This window comes from Astatotilapia calliptera, chromosome 2 (assembly GCF_900246225.1).
Source record: "Astatotilapia calliptera chromosome 2, fAstCal1.2, whole genome shotgun sequence".
In the NCBI taxonomy this organism is placed as follows: domain Eukaryota; kingdom Metazoa; phylum Chordata; class Actinopteri; order Cichliformes; family Cichlidae; genus Astatotilapia; species Astatotilapia calliptera.
Window position 1 is genome coordinate 30,057,378 of NC_039303.1, and position 19,821 is coordinate 30,077,198.

At 41.7% G+C, this 19,821-nt stretch overlaps 2 protein-coding genes across 30 annotated transcripts in view; both read left to right on the forward strand.

The window, feature by feature from the left end:
• The window catches only part of LOC113036849 (protocadherin gamma-C5-like), a 276,532-nt gene that overhangs the window by 149,298 nt on the left and 107,413 nt on the right, over positions 1-19,821 (forward strand). For 3 of the 29 annotated variants that reach the window (XM_026193391.1, XM_026193398.1, XM_026193407.1), the window contains exon 1: positions 434-2,836. The exons of 21 other annotated variants lie outside the window; for them this stretch is intronic. In XM_026193391.1, the coding sequence (XP_026049176.1) occupies positions 449-2,836 (2,388 nt within the window). In that variant the 5' untranslated portion in view covers positions 434-448. Of the gene's footprint in view, positions 1-372; positions 2,837-4,613; positions 7,471-7,499; positions 10,869-10,893; positions 17,686-19,821 lie in introns of those variants that run through there. 5 more of the 29 variants (XM_026193628.1, XM_026193717.1, XM_026193659.1 and 2 more) reach the window with 5 other exon arrangements.
• The window catches only part of LOC113037281 (protocadherin beta-16-like), a 44,795-nt gene that overhangs the window by 22,355 nt on the left and 2,619 nt on the right, over positions 1-19,821 (forward strand). The window lies entirely within an intron of this gene.

The window sequence follows — 19,821 nt, forward strand, 5'->3', positions numbered from 1 at the left end:
TTCTGCAACACAAATAAGACATTTCACTGTCTTATGGACCAAGTTATTTCTTTCTAGTGTTCACATATCTAACCAAATATAGTAATCAATCGCATGAAACATGAGCCAAAAAAGAATGTCTGTGTATAATAGTTTATGTAGTTCCGTGCATCCGACTCACGGGGACGCTGATGACCAGTGTGCTGAGATTTTAGTGCATATTACAGCAGTACCTTCCCACCACCTCGTTATGTCACAGAGGAAGGAGAACATATCAGAAAGGCACAGTTTGGATGAAGATTTTATCAAAGTCGGAGACACCAGGAATCTATTCAGCATTCATTGGAGTTTTTATTGTTTCTATTTGCTGAAGTTTGTGTCTAAAATCTTTTTTTTTGTTTGTTTTTTGTTTTTTTGGATAACGGATTCCACATTTCTTTGTTTGGAAGGGAAACTGTCTGACTGAACAATGACACGGCAAGTCGGATTAATGTTATTTTTCTCGATTCTTTCTCTCTGCATGGTTTTTGGCCAGGTCAGCTACTCAATTCCTGAGGAAATGGCGAAAGGATCTTTGGTCGGTAACATAGCACAAGATTTAGGTTTAGATGTGAAACGACTTAAATCAGGAAGAGCTCGTATATATACAGGAGAAGGTACAGAACACGTCGAGCTCGATAAAGAAAAGGGAGTCCTTCTAATAAAAGAGCGAATAGACAGAGAAGCGCTCTGTGGGCAGACGACGCCCTGCGCTCTTGATTTTCAAATAATTTTGGAGAATCCTATGCAATTTTATAGCATCACTGTTGAGATCACTGACGTTAATGACAATTCTCCAGTTTTTAAAAACAGCAAAATGAAATTTGATGTAAGCGAGATGGCTCAAATTGGGTCGAAATTTGTTTTAGAAAAAGCTATTGATGATGACGTGGGCACTAACGGGCTTCAGGGCTATTCGCTTAGTCAAAGTGACATATTCATTCTAAATCCTTATCGGATCGGTAGCAGTAGAAATGTTGAAATGGTTTTAAAGAAGGCTCTCGATCGAGAAAAGCAGGACCGTGTGTCTTTAGTGTTGTCTGCTTTAGATGGTGGTAATCCGCAGCTTTCCGGAACCATTGAAATTATTGTGACCGTTCTGGATGCAAATGACAATGCGCCTGTTTGTTCTCAAGTAGAGTATAAGACAAATGTAAAGGAGGATTCGTCTAAAGGGACTATTCTCACGACCGTGACCGCATCTGATGCCGATGAAGGTCTACATGGGCAGGTGCGATACTCAATTTCTAATGCTCCAAAGGGAGCACTAGAGTTATTCAATATAGACGAAAAAAGTGGGATGTTTACATTAGTGGGAGAACTAGATTACGAAAAATTTCGCCATTTTGAAATAGATGTGCAAGCGTCAGATGAAGGCGGTAACGCTGATGTGTGTAAAGTTCTGATTGAGGTGCTGGACACAAACGATAACCCACCAGCAATTAATATTATGTCAGCGTCTTCCACTGTAGCTGAGGATGTTAAACCGGGCACTGTTCTGACGATGATGAACGTCCAAGATCCAGATTCAAATGAAAATGGCAAAGTCCGATGCTTTTTGGATGACTATGATCACTTTAAAATTATATCAACATCAAATAATTTCTTTACATTAATAACAGACAGTGATTTAGATAGAGAGACAAAGTCTGCGTATAACATCACTGTGACCTGCTCTGATGAGGGACTACCCTCCCTCTCCAAGAGTGTCACTCTCACCTTACTGATCTCAGACGTTAATGATAACGCACCTGTCTTTGAGAGGAGCTCGTATGAGGCCTACATTGTAGAAAACAACACACCAGGTCTCTCTATATTCACAGTCAAAGCCACAGACGCTGACTGGAACCAGAATGCCCGTGTTTCTTACATACTGGAGGACTCCTCCGTTAACGGAGTGCCAGTCTCCTCGTATGTGTCTGTTAGTGCAGATAGTGGAGTCATCCATGCAGTGCGCTCTTTTGACTACGAGCAGATCAAAGATTTCCACTTCCGCGTAAAAGCGCAGGATGGAGGCTCTCCTCCACTCAGCAGCAACGTGACTGTGAAAATAATGATCCGGGACCAGAACGACAACCCCCCTCAGGTTCTGTACCCAGTCCAGACTGGTGGCTCTCTGGTGGCTGAAATGGTGCCTCGTTCAGCAGATGTGGGCTATCTGGTGACGAAAGTGGTGGCTGTTGATGTGGACTCTGGACAGAATGCCTGGCTCTCCTACAAACTGCAGAAAGCCACAGACAGGGCGCTGTTTGAAGTGGGCTTACAGAATGGAGAAATCAGAACTATCCGCCAAGTCACTGATAAAGATGCTGTCAAACAAAGACTGACTGTCATAGTGGAGGACAACGGGCAGCCCTCTCGTTCAGCTACAGTCGTTGTTAACGTGGCGGTGGCGGACAGCTTCCCTGAAGTGCTGTCGGAGTTCACTGAGTTGACACACGACAAGGAGTACAATGACAATCTGACTTTTTACTTAGTCTTGGCTCTGGCTGTAGTTTCCTTCCTCTTCATCACGTGTTTAGTGGTTATTATATCAGTCAAAATCTACAGGTGGAGACAGTCTCGCATCCTGTATCACTCCAACCTGCCTGTCATTCCATATTATCCACCACGTTACTCAGACACTTTGGGCACAGGGACTCTGCCACATGTGTACAACTACGAGGTGTGCAGGACGACTGACTCCAGAAAGAGTGACTGTAAGTTCGGCAGAGCTGGTAGTCAGAACGTGCTGATAATGGACCCCAGTTCTACAGGAACGATGCAGCGGATACAGAGTGAAAAGAGCATCCTGGATGAACCAGACTCTCCGTTAGAGGTTAGTTTGAGTAACACGTTTTGTTTTTGTTACTTTCTGTGTATTCATTTATTTAAATGTTTATTTTATCAGGATTCTACTTTCAGCACCTTCAGCACCACAGGGCATGGTCACGTTTTTTGACTTCTCTGAAAATCATTGCTCTCAAAGCTCTTTTGAGATGCTTTTAAAACATATTTTTTCCGATCAGACAATATAAATTTGCTCGAGTCCTCGTTTATTTGTTTTTTGAAAGTGTCTCTGTGTGTTTAAATACTTTTATATTTCTTTGTCATTCGTTCGGTCCTAATACTATGGAGGCATGGAACTGAACAGTTGCATCTCTCTCTCTCTCTCTCTCTGTGTGTGTGTGTGTGTGTGTGTGTGTGTGTGTGTGTGTGTGTGTGTGTGTGTGTGTGTGTGTCTCTTTCAAGCACTTGCTTCTGTGTATTGTTTCTTTCTTCCCTAAGTTTCAGACTACTTGTGTAGCATTTGTATTAAGACATTTTCATAGCACCCTAATGAGTGTATGATGTCGTGATTTTATAGATTCACGATGAAAAGCATAATGAAATTTAAATTAGCCACTTTGTACAGTGTTTTTGATAATTCAGTACCATGGGCAGCACAGATCACCATCATTAGCAGAGATGGGCGAATTACTGTAATCCGACTACCTTTTTTCAAGTAACGCGTAAAGTAAGGGATTACTATCCCCAGCATCTCTGTCCTGGTCGTTGTGTCCTTGGGCAAGACACTTTACCCTACTGCTTACTGGTGTTGGCCAGAGGGGCCGATGGCGCGATATGGCAGCCTCGCTTCTGTCAGTCGGCCCCAGGGCAGCTGTGGATACAACCGTAGCTTGCCTCCACCAGTGTGTGAATGCGAGAGTGAATGAATGGTGGCATTGTAAAGCGCTTTGGGTGCCTTGAAAAGCGCTATATAAATCCAATCCATTATTAATAAACCGTGATTTTGTTTGCTAGAGTGTCTCATGACAATGACGTAAGCGCGTGCGACGTTCGTGGTAACAGACGTGCGCAGATCAACAATGGATAATATGTCGAGTGCGGGAGAGAGAATGACCGTGCAGCATTTAAAGCGTGGAAGGACTGGACTTACTTTCAGTTTGATTCTGTAAAAGGTGACAAAAACATTAGCGTCTGCTGTACATTGCGTGGGAAAAAACCTTCTTTTTACACGAAAAAAAACCCCTAAACCTATGAGCAAGTACCTATCACGCTGTCACGGGAATGTGAAATTCACAGAGAAACCCCCCGATCCTGGACACTAACTTGACCGCTGCGGCACACCTGCACCAGGGCAAACCTCCACCCGCGCCACTCCTGCTAAACAGGTGAAAATAGATTTAAGAGCGACAGGACTCAGTGCCGCTGAATCTTTGGTTTTATTTATTTTGTGCTGTGTTTTGCTGGCATCAATTTGAAAGAGTGAGAGTAAACACAAAAAATATTTTATTTTATATGCTGGAATATGTAGGAAATAGGCTTAAATGTTTAAAAAAAATTAAAACTAATAAAAGAAGTTTTAAAAAGAGACTTCGTTTGATTACATTTTATATGATGGATTGTGCAGAAAAAGTAGAATTGGGCTGAAAGATCTATTGCTTTATTACCTATTCAGGTTGTGTATCATGTTTTTAAAAAGTAACTAAGTAACGAATTACTTCCTTCAAGTAACTTGATCAACACCGAACGTGTATGATATAGTCCGCCAAAAGGTATGATATATATATATATATATATATATATATATATATATATACACTTCTATAGATAGATAGATATTTCCTCAATTTTATATTCGGCTTGCTGCAAGCCAGTAGGCGTACGTGTTTTCTGAGGAGCACGTGAATGCTTCATGATCTAACAAATACAATCCATTTTATGTCATCTAAATATCTGTATGTTAAATGTCTCGACTTTTAATGTGTAGTGAATACAGTGCAGTTCACGCCACTGAACAGACAGGGACGCTGTTAGCCATCGAGTTGTCTAGGGTGCATTTGTTTTAGTACCTCCCCTGTACGTCACCATATTACATTCGAAATTAGTGTGCTTTTATAGCAGAGCTAAGAGCAGGGATTGCCACGAAGAGCAGACGAGGACTGCACGGTGGGATTCTTTTGTTTCACAAAAAAGGATTAATGCCGTTTTTGAGGACCGTACACTTGTATTTGACAGTCCAAACTGGAAACAGGGTCGAAGAAACGGATGATTTTCTAAATTTTCTTCAAAGATTTTGTAATCGGAACGATGGGATGGCAAGTGCTGTTCTTTATCTCAGTGCTTTCTCTCGATGCAGTACAAGGGCAAGTCAGCTATTCTATTCCCGAGGAAATGAATAAGGGGGCTTTAATAGGTAATATAGCCCATGATCTAGGATTAGGAGTGGACAGACTGCAGTCCGGTAAAGCTCGTATTTATAGTGGCAACACTGAAGAGTATATAGAACTGAAGCGAGAAAGAGGGGTGCTCCTTATTAAAGACAGAATAGACAGAGAAACGCTATGTGGTCAAACAATGCAATGCGCACTCCATTTTCAAATGATCCTGGAAAATCCAATGGAGTTTTACACGGTGACTGTTGAAATCACGGATATAAATGACAACCCCCCAACATTTGAGAGAAGTGAGATGAAATATGAAATATCCGAATCAGCTCTTACCGGAGCTCGATTCATCCTAGAAAAGGCTATCGACAATGACGTTGGTGTAAACGGTTTGGACAGCTACACCCTAAATCCCAGCGATAATTTCGTTTTAAAAACCATCAGCCGAGGAGAGGGGACTAAACACATCGAAATGGTTTTACAGAAACCACTAGACCGAGAAACGCGTGAGCATTTCTCATTAATACTAACCGCTCTGGATGGCGGTGAACCACAGCTGTCAGGGACAATGCAGATTACCATTACCGTGTTAGACACAAATGACAACGCGCCCGTTTGTTCAAAACCTGAATACACAGAAAGCGTTAAAGAAAATGCAGCTATTGGCACCGTAATTACAACTGTAAGTGCTACTGATATGGATAAAGGAAATAACGGAAAAATTGCATATGCAATCCCAAAGTCCGCCGCATCAAATCTGTTTGATATCGATCCTGAGAGTGGAGTATTGGCACTAAAGGGAAAAATAGATTATGAAAAACGGAGAGTTTACGAGATTGATGTGCAGGTGTCAGATCAGGCGGGACTCTCCGATGCATGTAAAGTGATAGTGGAAGTGAAAGATGAAAATGACAACCCTCCATCGATTAATATTATGTCTAAATCAAATACAGTGTCCGAGAATATGAAGCCGGGAACGGTCTTAACAATGCTAAATATACACGATCCCGACTCAAATGAAAACGGAAAGGTAATGTGTATTTTAAATGACAACCTGCCTTTCGCCATTAAATCATCGAGCAATAATTTCTTTACTATTGTAACAGACAGTGATTTAGACAGAGAGAGAGCCTCTGAGTATAACATCACTGTGACCTGCTCTGATGAGGGAGTGCCCTCCCTCTCCAGCAGCGTCACTCTCACCTTACAGATCTCAGACGTTAATGATAACGCACCTGTCTTTGAGAGGAGCTCATATGAGGCCTACATTGTAGAAAACAACACACCAGGTCTCTCTATATTCACAGTCAAAGCCACAGATGCTGACTGGAACCAGAATGCCCGTGTTTCTTACATACTGGAGGACTCCTCCGTTAACGGAGTGCCAGTCTCCTCATACGTGTCCGTTAGTGCAGATAGTGGAGTCATCCATGCAGTGCGCTCTTTTGACTACGAGCAGATCAAAGATTTCCACTTCCGCGTGAAAGCGCAGGATGGAGGCTCTCCTCCACTCAGCAGCAACGTGACTGTGAAAATAATGATCCGGGACCAGAACGACAACCCCCCTCAGGTTCTGTACCCAGTCCAGACTGGTGGCTCTCTGGTGGCTGAAATGGTGCCTCGTTCAGCAGATGTGGGCTATCTGGTGACGAAAGTGGTGGCTGTTGATGTGGACTCTGGACAGAATGCCTGGCTCTCCTATAAACTGCAGAAAGCCACAGACAGGGCGCTGTTTGAAGTGGGCTTACAGAATGGAGAAATCAGAACTATCCGCCAAGTCACTGATAAAGATGCTGTCAAACAAAGACTGACTGTTATAGTGGAGGACAACGGGCAGCCCTCTCGTTCAGCTACAGTCGTTGTTAACGTGGCGGTGGCGGACAGCTTCCCTGAAGTGCTGTCGGAGTTCACTGATTTGACACATGACAAGGAGTACAATGACAACCTGACTTTTTACTTAGTCTTGGCTCTGGCTGTAGTTTCCTTCCTCTTCATCACGTGTTTAGTGGTTATTATATCAGTCAAAATCTACAGGTGGAGACAGTCTCGCATCCTGTATCACTCCAACCTGCCTGTCATTCCATATTATCCACCACGTTACTCAGACACTTTGGGGACAGGGACTCTGCCCCATGTGTACAATTACGAGGTGTGCAGGACGACTGACTCCAGAAAGAGTGACTGTAAGTTCGGCAGAGCTGGTAGTCAGAACGTGCTGATAATGGACCCCAGTTCTACAGGAACGATGCAGCGGATACAGAGTGAAAAGAGTATCCTGGATGAATCAGACTCTCCGTTAGAGGTTAGATGGCTTTAATATATATTTAAGTGTGTGTAAGATGTTTTAAATGCACTAAAAAAAAAAAATTGCTGATAATGACATTTTAGATCTCAAAGGTAGCTGCTATGTTGGATGTGTTAATATACGTTTCAGTTTATGTCACATGTTATCACTGCCTTCGTGCTTAACTTCACAACAAAAAAGAACAACACTAACAGGTCTTATAAATGACTTTTCTTTTTTTTAAAGGCATCTGATGGTAGTCAGTGTGCTTCAGATATCGAGTTCTTTCACTTCAGAACAACGGATAGCAACATTAGTAGTATTGCTTCCTATAGCCTCATTTCCACATGTTAAAAAATCGGTGCGGTGTCCATACTTTAAATACCAGAGGATTTTTATCGTCTTCAGTTCTTATTTCTTTATTTGTTGTTCACAGTTATCAGTATTTCAGAAAACGCATTAGTGCCCTTCTCATTTTCCTCTTTCAGTCAGTTGGCTGACTTGTTTTTTCAACACTCTATTTTGATAGCTTTACAAACTCAATATCATAGTCTGTGTTACTGCCTATTTTTCCTAATATACTGTTATTGTGATATCCGAAATTAAACACAATAAATTCTCGATTGTTCTTTTTTCAAGTCCAAATGACAGTGTTAAAGATTCTGTAGGCTGATATTACTGAATTTGCACACATTTGACAGTAAGTTGTCCTGCGGATGAATTTTAGATGATATTCTGCAGTTTTATAGTGCGGACTCTTAGGGCCGCTGTTGACCATAGTGTTGAGGACTGAGACCACGTTTGTAACAGCACCGCCCATGTAACATCGACGTTATAAAGAGGGAACACGACGCACAAAGATCGAGCGATTCTGATCAAGGAGGATAAATACTGAAGAAAGATTTTTGTTTTGGAGAGATTTGCTTTCGCTGACCGGAATATACACTTAGGTTTTGACTTCTGAATACATATCTTCTATTGTGTGGAATATAGATTGTGAATCCACGTTGAGTGAGAAATCTGACAGAACAATGAAACGGCAGGTACTGCTATTTGTTTCTTTCCTTTCCCTCGGCCCAGTCTTCGGGCAGGTCAGTTACTCGATTCCGGAGGAAATGACTAGAGGCTCTTTAGTTGGAAGTATAGCACAGGATTTAGGTTTAGAAATTAAACGTTTAATATCAGGAAAAGCCAAGATCTATAGCAGAAATAGCGACCAATACATCGAGCTGAATAGAGAAAGAGGAGTCCTCCTCATCAAGGAGAGAATAGACAGGGAGGCGCTGTGCACAGAGAAAGCGCTTTGTGCTTTGGATTTTCAGATCCTTTTGGAGAATCCGATGGAATTTTATACGGTTACAGTCCAGATCACAGACATCAATGATAATGCACCAACCTTTGAAAAAAACGAAATGCATTTCAAAATTAGCGAGTCAGCCGCAACAGGAGCAAAATTCGACCTGGAACGGGCTGTGGATCTGGATGTTGGTATTAATGATCTCCAGAAATACGAACTAAAAGCAACTGAAAATTTTGGTCTAAAACTGCACAGTAACCCCGATGGACACAAAAACGTTGAGATGGTACTGCTGAAACCTTTAGACAGAGAAAAACAAGAGCAGATCTCCCTCGTGTTAACAGCTGTAGATGGAGGGGAGCCACAGATGTCAGGAACAATGCAGATTCTCATTACAGTTTTAGACGCTAATGATAATGCTCCGGTTTTTACACAGAAAACATACAAAGCTACAGTCACTGAGAATTCACCTAAAGGAACAGTCGTTGCTACTGTTACAGCGTCAGACGCAGATCAAGGTTCTAACAGTAAAATAACATATTCAATCACAAATACGTTAGACAATGTCCGGAAAATGTTTTATGTAAATGAGGAAAACGGGCAAGTTTCATTAGTTGAAACCATTGACTTTGAAAAGTCAAAACGTTTTCAAATAAATCTCCGTGCTAATGACGATGGAGGACTAACAGACTCATGTAAGCTGATTGTTGATGTTCTCGATGTAAACGACAATAAACCTGAAATCAACATAATGTCCAAATCAACTGTGATTTCAGAGGACGCTAAACTCAATATGGTCGTTACGATGATTAATACTGAGGATTTAGATTCCGGAGACAACGGGAACGTAAAATGCTTTATCAGCGACAATGTACCATTCATTTTAAAATTGACAAGAAATAATTTCTATAATTTAATAACAGACAGTGATTTAGACAGAGAGAGAGCCTCTGAGTATAACATCACTGTGACCTGCTCTGATGAGGGAGTGCCCTCCCTCTCCAGCAGTGTCACTCTCACCTTACAGATCTCAGACGTTAATGATAACGCACCTGTCTTTGAGAGGAGCTCGTATGAGGCCTACATTGTAGAAAACAATACACCAGGTCTCTCTATGTTCACAGTCAAAGCCACAGACGCTGACTGGAACCAGAATGCCCGTGTTTCTTACATACTGGAGGACTCCTCCGTTAACGGAGTGCCAGTCTCCTCGCATGTGTCGGTCAGTGCAGATAGTGGAGTCATCCATGCAGTGCGCTCTTTTGACTACGAGCAGATCAAAGACTTCCACTTCAGCGTAAAAGCTCAGGATGGAGGTTCTCCTCCACTCAGCAGCAACGTGACTGTGAAAATAATGATCCAAGACCAGAACGACAACCCCCCTCAGGTTCTGTACCCAGTCCAGACTGGTGGCTCTCTGGTGGCTGAAATGGTGCCTCGTTCAGCAGATGTGGGCTATTTGGTGACTAAAGTGGTGGCTGTTGATGTGGACTCTGGACAGAATGCCTGGCTCTCCTATAAACTGCAGAAAGCCACAGACAGGGCGCTGTTTGAAGTGGGCTTACAGAATGGAGAAATCAGAACTATCCGCCAAGTCACTGATAAAGATGCTGTCAAACAAAGACTGACTGTTATAGTGGAGGACAACGGACAGCCCTCTCGTTCTGCTACAGTCGTTGTTAACGTGGCGGTGGCGGACAGCTTCCCTGAAGTGCTGTCGGAGTTCACTGAGTTGACACACGACAAGGAGTACAATGACAATCTGACTTTTTACTTAGTCTTGGCTCTGGCTGTAGTTTCCTTCCTCTTCATCACGTGTTTAGTGGTTATTATATCAGTCAAAATCTACAGGTGGAGACAGTCTCGCATCCTGTATCACTCCAACCTGCCTGTCATTCCATATTATCCACCACGTTACTCAGACACTTTGGGGACAGGGACTCTGCCACATGTGTACAATTACGAGGTGTGCAGGACGACTGACTCCAGAAAGAGTGACTGTAAGTTCGGCAGAGCTGGTAGTCAGAACGTGCTGATAATGGACCCCAGTTCTACAGGAACGATGCAGCGGATACAGAGTGAAAAGAGCATCCTGGATGAACCAGACTCTCCGATAGAGGTTAGACCACTTTAATATGGTGTCAGTGTATTTATTACATTTTAAATAATGCTGAAATCTGTTTGTTTTGAGAGAAGTTTTTCATTGTGGGACTAGAGTCTTATATTGAATTTGTTGGTAAATATCTTGTGTTTTACTTAATCTTTACTTAACATAAAATAAAAATAAATAAATACAATTTTATTTTTATAGCACCTTTCAAAACAGAATCACAAATTGCTGCACATAAGATAACAAATCATAAAAAGGTAAAACAGACAATATAAAACAGGGAGAAATTAACCAAAAGCAGTTTTAAAAAGGTGAGCTTTGAGTTGTTTTTTAAAAGCAGCTACTGAGTCCAGAGTTCTTAAGGTTTGGGGGAGAGAGTTCCAAAGTCTAGGGGCCACAATGGCAAAAGCTCTATCACCCTTAGTTCTCATTTTAGTATGTTTTATATCAAGTAAGCCCTGATCAGATGACTTCAGGGACCTGCTAGGGCCATAGGGCTGTAGCAGATCAGAGATGTAGGCTGGTGCCAATCCGTACAAAGCTCTAAAAGTCAAGCCCAGGATCTTAAATCGGACTCTAAATTCAACAGGAAGCCAGTGTAGCTGAGATAGCAACAGTGTCATGTGTGAATGCTTAGAGGATTTTGTCCAAAGCCTAGCTGCACCGTTTTGCACAACCTGCAGACGGTCCAGAGAACCTTTGCTTAGACACATAAACAGTGAGCTACAATAGTCCAAGCATGAGGAAATAAATGCATGTATAGCAATCTCCAGTTCAGAGTGAGATAAAATAGGGCATAACTTAGCCAAATTTCTTAAATGATAAAAACAAGACTGAACCAGAGATTTAACATGACCATCCAATCTGAGAGTCGAGTCAAAGGTGACACCTAAATTCCTGACAGAGTATTTAACATAAACTGAGAGAGGACCAGGGGTTTCACTATCTGGGATAAAAATCTGTCAGGAGCACATACAAGGACTTGAGTTTTCCCCTCGTTGAGTTGGAGGAAATTTGCAGCCACCCAACGTTTCCTCAAATCTAAGCAGTCATTCAGAAGCTGAAGCATAGATAAATCATGGGGCTTAAAAGAAATGTACAACTGAATATCTTCAGCATAACAGTGATAAGAAATGTCCTCAAAAGAGCCGATAGCCGAGAGAAGATATATTAAAAACAATAAAGGCCCCAAAACCAAACCTTGAGGGACACCATAAGTAAGGGATGTAGAGGATGACCTAAACTCGGAGACAACCACAGAAAAGGATCGGTGATGTAGATATGAGCAGAACCACTCTAAGGCAGTTCCAGATACGCCAACCCAATGTTTTAACCGTTCAAGGAGAATGTGGTGGTCAATTGTGTCAAACGCCAACGTGAGGTCCAGCATGAGTAGAACACAGCATTTTCCTGCATCATTACTCATCAAAATGTCACTAGAGACCCTAAGAAGGGCTGTTTCCATGGAGTGACCTCTACGAAAGCCAGACTGAAACTTATCGCAAATGCTATGTTTGTCCAGACCCGCTATAAGTTACTTAGCCACAACCTTTTCTAGGAGCTTAGCGATTAACAGTAATTTAGAAATTGGTCTGTAACTGTTCCAAAGAGAGAGGTCTAGCTGAGGTTTTTTTAAAAGTAGGAGAATAGCAGCATTTTTAAAATAAACTGGAACTATGCCAGTGAAGAGTTGATTAAAGTGAGCACACATAGACCAATAGACTGAAAGACATTTTTGAATAATAATGCAGGTACAACGTCAAGTGAACAGGAGGATGCTTTCACTGAATTCACTAGTTTTACCAGCTCAGGTAGTGAAACAGAAGAGAAAGTATCCAAGATGACGGCCAAGATGGGGTGGAGATAGACATAACAGGTGCTGAATGTGAAAAATTTATTCTCACGTTATTAATTTTTGCAAGCAGAAAAGAAAGAAAATTTTCACAGTCCTCATTAGATGAAATAGGAGCCGCAGGTAGAGCAGGAGTAACAATGTCACTAATGGTGTTGAATAGCACTGTAGGATTACCTCTGCTCTTTGTAACTAAGTGTGAGAAATAGGCAGCCCTCGCATCTCTGATCGCATTATTAAAAGAAATTAAAAGGTCCTTTAGGTAGAGGAGATGAACATTTAGATGAGTTTTCCTCCACCTCCTCCGCTTTTCGACAATCACGTTTTAGACAAGGAATACTGCCATTTAGCCAAGGAGGAGATTTGGAGGCAGAAACTCTCCTCATTTTAACTAGGCAAATTTCATCTAAAATAGAAAGGCAATAATTATTAAAAAAAAAGATTGGTTGAGAATCGACACCATTATGAGGGGATAGCTGTAAGTTAAGCGCATCCGCAAATTTCTTCGCTGTGGAGGAGTTTAAGATGCGAGAGCTAACCATCCGTTGAACAGGGATTAAAAGACATGTTAAAAACAATAACATGGTGATCAGAAATAGAAATGTCCTCAGAGCAAACCCAAAGTAAGAACAAGGTCCAGTGTGTGACATTTGCTATGTGTAGGACCGGACACATGCTGAGCAAAATGAAAAGAATCCTTAATGTTGATAAAGTATCTGGCAAAGGGGTCGGAGTCATCATCAACGTGTATATTAAAGTCCCCAACTATAAGCAACCTAGACAGCTTTATAGTAGAGGATAAGAAGTCACTGTGCCCTGATAAAAAAGCCCATTAGAGCCAGGTGGACGATATACCACAGCAAGGTAAAAGGGATCCTTGTTTCCAATTTTAAGCAGCTGCATCTCAAACGAAAGAAAATGTCCAATTTTCACGGAGCGGCAGGAGAAACGGTCCTGGAAAGCCGCCGCAAGCCCACCACCCCGGCCAGATACCCGAGGCTGGGTTATAAAAGTATAGCCATCCGGGCAGAGTTCAACAAATGACGCGTATTCTACGTCCCGCTGCCAGGCCTCAGTCAGGGGGAAAAAAGTCGAGTTTTTTTTGATAATATAAAATCATTCAACAATAATGATTTATTAGACAGAGATCGCACGTTAAAAGTGCCATATTCATCGAGGTAGATGCCTCATTATTTGCAAAGGCTCAAGTTAAAGGACGTAGGTACACAGGGTTTGAGCCATCACGCTCGTAGAATCCACTCACTGAGCGAATAAAGAGCCAGCCGGCAGGAGAGTCTGGATAAACCCTCCTAAGGCAGCACGGTCTCAAAGAGCCGGGCCCAGCATATCCAAACAGGGACGTGGAAAACAAGTCCCCCTCCATGGAGCTTTTCTGAGCACAGGAGACAAGGCACGCTCCACGTCGCTTACCAGCCAAACCCCGCCGCCAGGTAAGCCTGAGCTTTACCTGAATACCCCCTCTTCTCCCTCTCCTTTTCCGTGGTCTAGAGGGACCGCCGAAATGGTCTGACGAAGATCCAGCTAATAGTGGAGGGTGGAAAATGCAGAAGGAGGACGAAGAGAGATCGTGAGGATCGGATGGATAGCAAAGCCAGGCTAGCATACACCAAGGCAGCCAATACATCGTTAGAACTAAGTGAGAACAGTAGAGTAGAAGAAAACAACACAAAAGTAGTAAAGCGCAACAAACTGCACCCGGCAGCGGCAGAGCCAAACACAGGCGCTATCATAACATAGCTCAACAATGAATAACTAGTACATCAATTTTACACACGCGCAAAACAAAAACAATGTTAATATGCTTGAGGAATAATTTTTTTCTAAACAGAATCTTAATGGCATCTAATCAATATTAATATACCTCAAATGTTAACCGCATTCACTTCAGAACCACGGACAGCAGCATTAGCAATATTAATTCATGTTACCTCGTGTCCATTTTGTGCTGTTTCCACAATTCAAGCGCCAAGGTTTACCAGTTATCCATCTTTAAGTAAACTTGTGTTTTCCCGATGCATTTTCCCTTTCGGTCGGTCAGCTGACTTGTTTTATCCGGGCTAACTCTCTTACGCCATTGATATCTTCACATCACAGTCACTGCCTGTTTTTCTTAATATACTGTTATTGTGATCCTAGAAATTAAACACAATAGATTCCCGATTGTTCTTTTTTCAAATCCAAATGACAGTGTTAAAGATTCTGTAGGCTGATATTACCGAATTTGCACATATTTGACAGTAAGTTGTCCTGCGGATGAATTTTAGATGATATTCTGCAGTTTTATAGTGCGGACTCTTAGGGCCGCTGTTGACCAGAGTGTTGAGGACTGAGACCATGTTTGTAGCAGCACCGCCCATGTAACATCGACATTATGAAGAGGGAACACGACGCACAAAGATCGAGCGATTCTGATCAAGGAGGATAAATACTGAAGAAAGATTTTTATTTTGGAGCGATTTGCTTTCGCTGACCGGAATATACACTTAGATTTTGACTTTGGAATACATATCTTCTGTTGTGTGGAATATAGATTGTGAATCCACGTTGAGTGAGAAATCTGAAAGAACAATGAAACGGCAAGTACTGCTGTTTGTCTCTCTCCTTTCCCTCGGCCCAGTCTTCGGGCAGGTCAGTTACTCGATTCCGGAGGAAATGACTAGAGGCTCTTTAGTTGGAAATATAGCACAGGATTTAGGTTTAGAAATTAAACGTTTAATATCAGGAAAAGCCAAGATCTATAGCAGAAATAGCGACCAATTCATCGAGCTGAACAGAGAAAGAGGAGTCCTCCTCATCAAGGAGAGAATAGACAGAGAGGCGCTGTGCACAGAGACAGTGCTTTGTGCTTTACATTTTCAGATCCTTTTGGAGAATCCGATGGAATTTTATACGGTTACAGTCCAGATCACAGACATCAATGATAATGCACCAACCTTTGAAAAAAGCGAAATGAATTTCAAAATTAGCGAGTCTGCAACTGCCGGCTCAAAATTTGTTTTGGAACGGGCTGTGGATCTTGATGTTGGTATTAATGCGGTTCAAAACTATGATTTAAAGTCGACCAACAATTTTGCTCTGAGACTGCACAGTAACCCCGATGGACACAAAAACGTTGAGATGGTACTGCAGAAACCTTTAGACAGAGAGAAGCAAGAGCAGATATCCTTCGTGTTAACAGCTGTAGATGGAGGAGAGCCACAGATGTCAGGGACAATGCAGATTCTCATTACAGTTTTAGACGTTAATGATAATGCGCCGGTTTTTACACAGCAAACCTACAAAGCTACAGTCACTGAGAATTCACCTAAAGGAACAGTTGTTGCTACTGTTACAGCGTCAGACGCAGATCAAGGTTCGAACAGTAAAATAACATATTCAATCACAAATACGTTAGGTAACGTAAAGAAAATGTTTGAAGTAAACACAGAAAACGGGCAAGTTTCATTGGTTGGAACCATTGATTTTGAAAAAACAAAACGCTTCCAAATAAATATAGGAGCAAGTGATGAGGGGGGACTCACGGATTCTTGTAAACTGATTGTTGATGTTCTGGATGTAAACGACAATAAACCTGAAATCAACATAATGTCCAAATCGACTGTGATATCAGAGGATGCTAATCTCAACACAGTAGTAACAATGATAAATGTTGAGGACTTAGATTCCGGAGACAGTGGGATCGTGAAATGCTTTATCAACGAAAATGCACCATTTATTATAAAATCATCAACAAATAATTTCTATACCTTAGTAACAGACAGTGATTTAGACAGAGAGAGATCCTCTGAGTATAACATCACTGTAACCTGCTCTGATGAGGGAGTGCCCTCCCTCTCCAGCAGCGTCACTCTCACCTTACAGATCTCAGACGTTAATGACAACGTACCTGTCTTTGAGAGGAACTCATATGAGGCCTACATTGTAGAAAACAACACGCCGGGTCTTTCTGTATTCACAATCAAAGCCACAGACGCTGACTGGAACCAGAATGCCCGTGTTTCTTACATACTGGAGGACTCCCCCGTCAACGGAGTACCAGTCTCTTCATATGTGTCCGTTAGTGCTGATAGTGGAGTCATCCATGCAGTGCGCTCTTTTGACTACGAGCAGATCAAAGATTTCCACTTCCGCGTAAAAGCGCAGGATGGAGGATCTCCTCCACTCAGCAGCAACGTGACTGTGAAAATAATGATCCAAGACCAGAACGACAACCCCCCTCAGGTTCTGTACCCAGTCCAGACTGGTGGCTCTCTGGTGGCTGAAATGGTGCCTCGTTCAGCAGATGTGGGCTATCTGGTGACTAAAGTGGTGGCTGTTGATGTGGACTCTGGACAGAATGCCTGGCTCTCCTATAAGCTGCAGAAAGCCACAGACAGGGCGCTGTTTGAAGTGGGCTTACAGAATGGAGAAATCAGAACTATCCGCCAAGTCACTGATAAAGATGCTGTCAAACAAAGACTGACTGTTATAGTGGAGGACAACGGACAGCCCTCTCGTTCTGCTACAGTCGTTGTTAACGTGGCGGTGGCGGACAGCTTCCCTGAAGTGCTGTCGGAGTTCACTGAGTTGACACACGACAAGGAGTACAATGACAACCTGACTTTTTACTTAGTCTTGGCTCTGGCTGTAGTTTCCTTCCTCTTCATCACGTGTTTAGTGGTTATTATATCAGTCAAAATCTACACGTGGAGACAGTCTCGCATCCTGTATCACTCCAACCTGCCTGTCATTCCATATTATCCACCTCGATACTCAGACACTTTGGGGACAGGGACTCTTCCACATGTGTACAATTACGAGGTGTGCAGGACGACTGACTCCAGAAAGAGTGACTGTAAGTTCGGCAGAGCTGGTAGTCAGAACGTGCTGATAATGGACCCCAGTTCTACAGGAACGATGCAGCGGATACAGAGTGAAAAGAGCATCTTGGATGAACCAGACTCTCCTCTTGAGGTCAGTTATAAATGTGGCTTCAACTTTATGTCACAATGTCTTTTTAAATGATTCAGTATCCGGCTATACTGTTGAAATTATCCTGCTATTTTACCAAACCATCGATCTTATATATAATTTACATTTTTATTCACTGATGACCTATTAGAACTATAAAGGGGAATTGTTTTACCGTTGTGAAATTGTCCGCTAAGTCTTCTCTAAGTTTTCGTGCAAAAGGTTTTAATGCTAATTTTTTTAAATTGTTCCTATATCAAATATTGTTATATGAAACGGTGAATCAATTTCTACTTAGTCCTTAAATTTTCCTCTAAAAATATGATGTAATTAAACTTTAGTTAAAATTATTTAGTGACCTCTTTTCTTATCGGTACCAGAATTTTCAGTCATTTATTTCACTCTTTCATAAGATTTTGCTAAAGACATTTGACTAAATACTCAGCACTGACAATGTTATAATTTAGTTATACTGTCCAGAAAGGGCATAGCGTTTTATTTATTCTTTTTTTTTTTCATTCATTTATTTTTTGTTTTGTTTTCCTTAATGTAAAACAGTGGTGCCCCCACTCATCTTGATCGTCTAGGATAGTGATTTCAGGACCGCAGACAGCGACACTATTGAACTTATTTGTACTCTTCTTGTATTTTACATATCTTTTTATTATTCCTGTGGGATTTTATCTTCACAAAATTTGCTTATTTAATACTTTGAGTATGCTGTGGTGCTTACTTTCACGGAATCATTTTCATGACTGATAATTTTAAGAAAGAAAACACTGTTAATTGGTTTGGCTGTAGCTCACGAGATAGAGGAACTCATGTATCAATGGGACGTGTGGTGTTGGATCAGTAGCTTCTCCGGTCTGAGTGAAAATTACCTTTGGACAAGATATTGAGCCCTGAGCTTCTCCCGATGCGTTCATTGGAGTGTGACTGTTAGAAATGTCTTAGCGCAAGAAAAAAATGAATAAATGTGTGAGTGAAACATGCTGGACAAGGCGTTTGAGTGTTAAAACAGGTGTTTTTTAAGCGTTTTGTAGAAACCAGTATATTTACCATTCACACTACATTTGGATCTAATTTATATTGAAGTGAGGAATCAACACCGTTGAAGAAAACTTTTGTTTTTTGTTTGTGGGTTGTTGTTGTTGTTGTTTTTTAATTTAATTTACGTTTCCCGTGATAAACATCTGTGATTGCAAGTCTTCTATTACGGATTGCCTGACGGTAGTGTTCTGCAGTTTTGTTTTTTGAACTCTTAGGGCCGCTGTTGACCAGAGTGTTGATGGCTGACAGTAGGGTTGCAACAGCAGCGTATCTCACATAAACGACGACATAACGAGCACGGGGTACGACGAGAAAGAGCGGATATTCTAGATGCGCAGAATATCTGATGACAAAGACGACATTTATTTATTTATTTAATTTTCCGTTGTTCTGGGAGGAATATACCGCTAAAAGATTTTTGTGTCTACCAGGAATTGATTTCACTTAATGGAATATATTTTCGCGTTGTGGAGCCTCGTTGATAAAATACTAGGATAGAACAATGAAAGGGCCTGCGCTGTTGTTTTTTGCTCTCCTTTCCTTTGGCTCGGTAACTGGACAAGTCAGCTATACAATACCGGAGGAAATGACTAAAGGATCGTTAGTTGGTAATATAGCACAGGATTTGGGTTTACAAATCAAACGTTTAATATCAGGTAAAGCTCGGATTTATACCCGAGACAGCGACCAGTACGTCGAGCTGAACAGAGAAAGAGGAGTCCTCCTCGTTAAAGAAAGGATCGACAGAGAGGCGCTGTGCAGACGGACGACACCGTGTGCTCTACATTTTCAGATCATTTTGGAGAATCCGATGGAATTTTATACGGTTACAGTGCAGATCACAGATATCAATGATAATGCACCAACCTTTGAGAAAACAGAGATGGAGTTTAAAATTAGTGAGTCGGCGGTAACTGGGGCAAAATTTGTTCTGAAAAGGGCTGTGGATGTTGATGTTGGCACCAATGATCTTCAAAGGTACGAAATAAAACCAACTGACAATTTTGTTCTGAAAATGCATAATAATGCTGATGAAAATAAAAACGTTGAGATGGTACTGCAGAAACCTTTGGACAGAGAGAAGCAAGA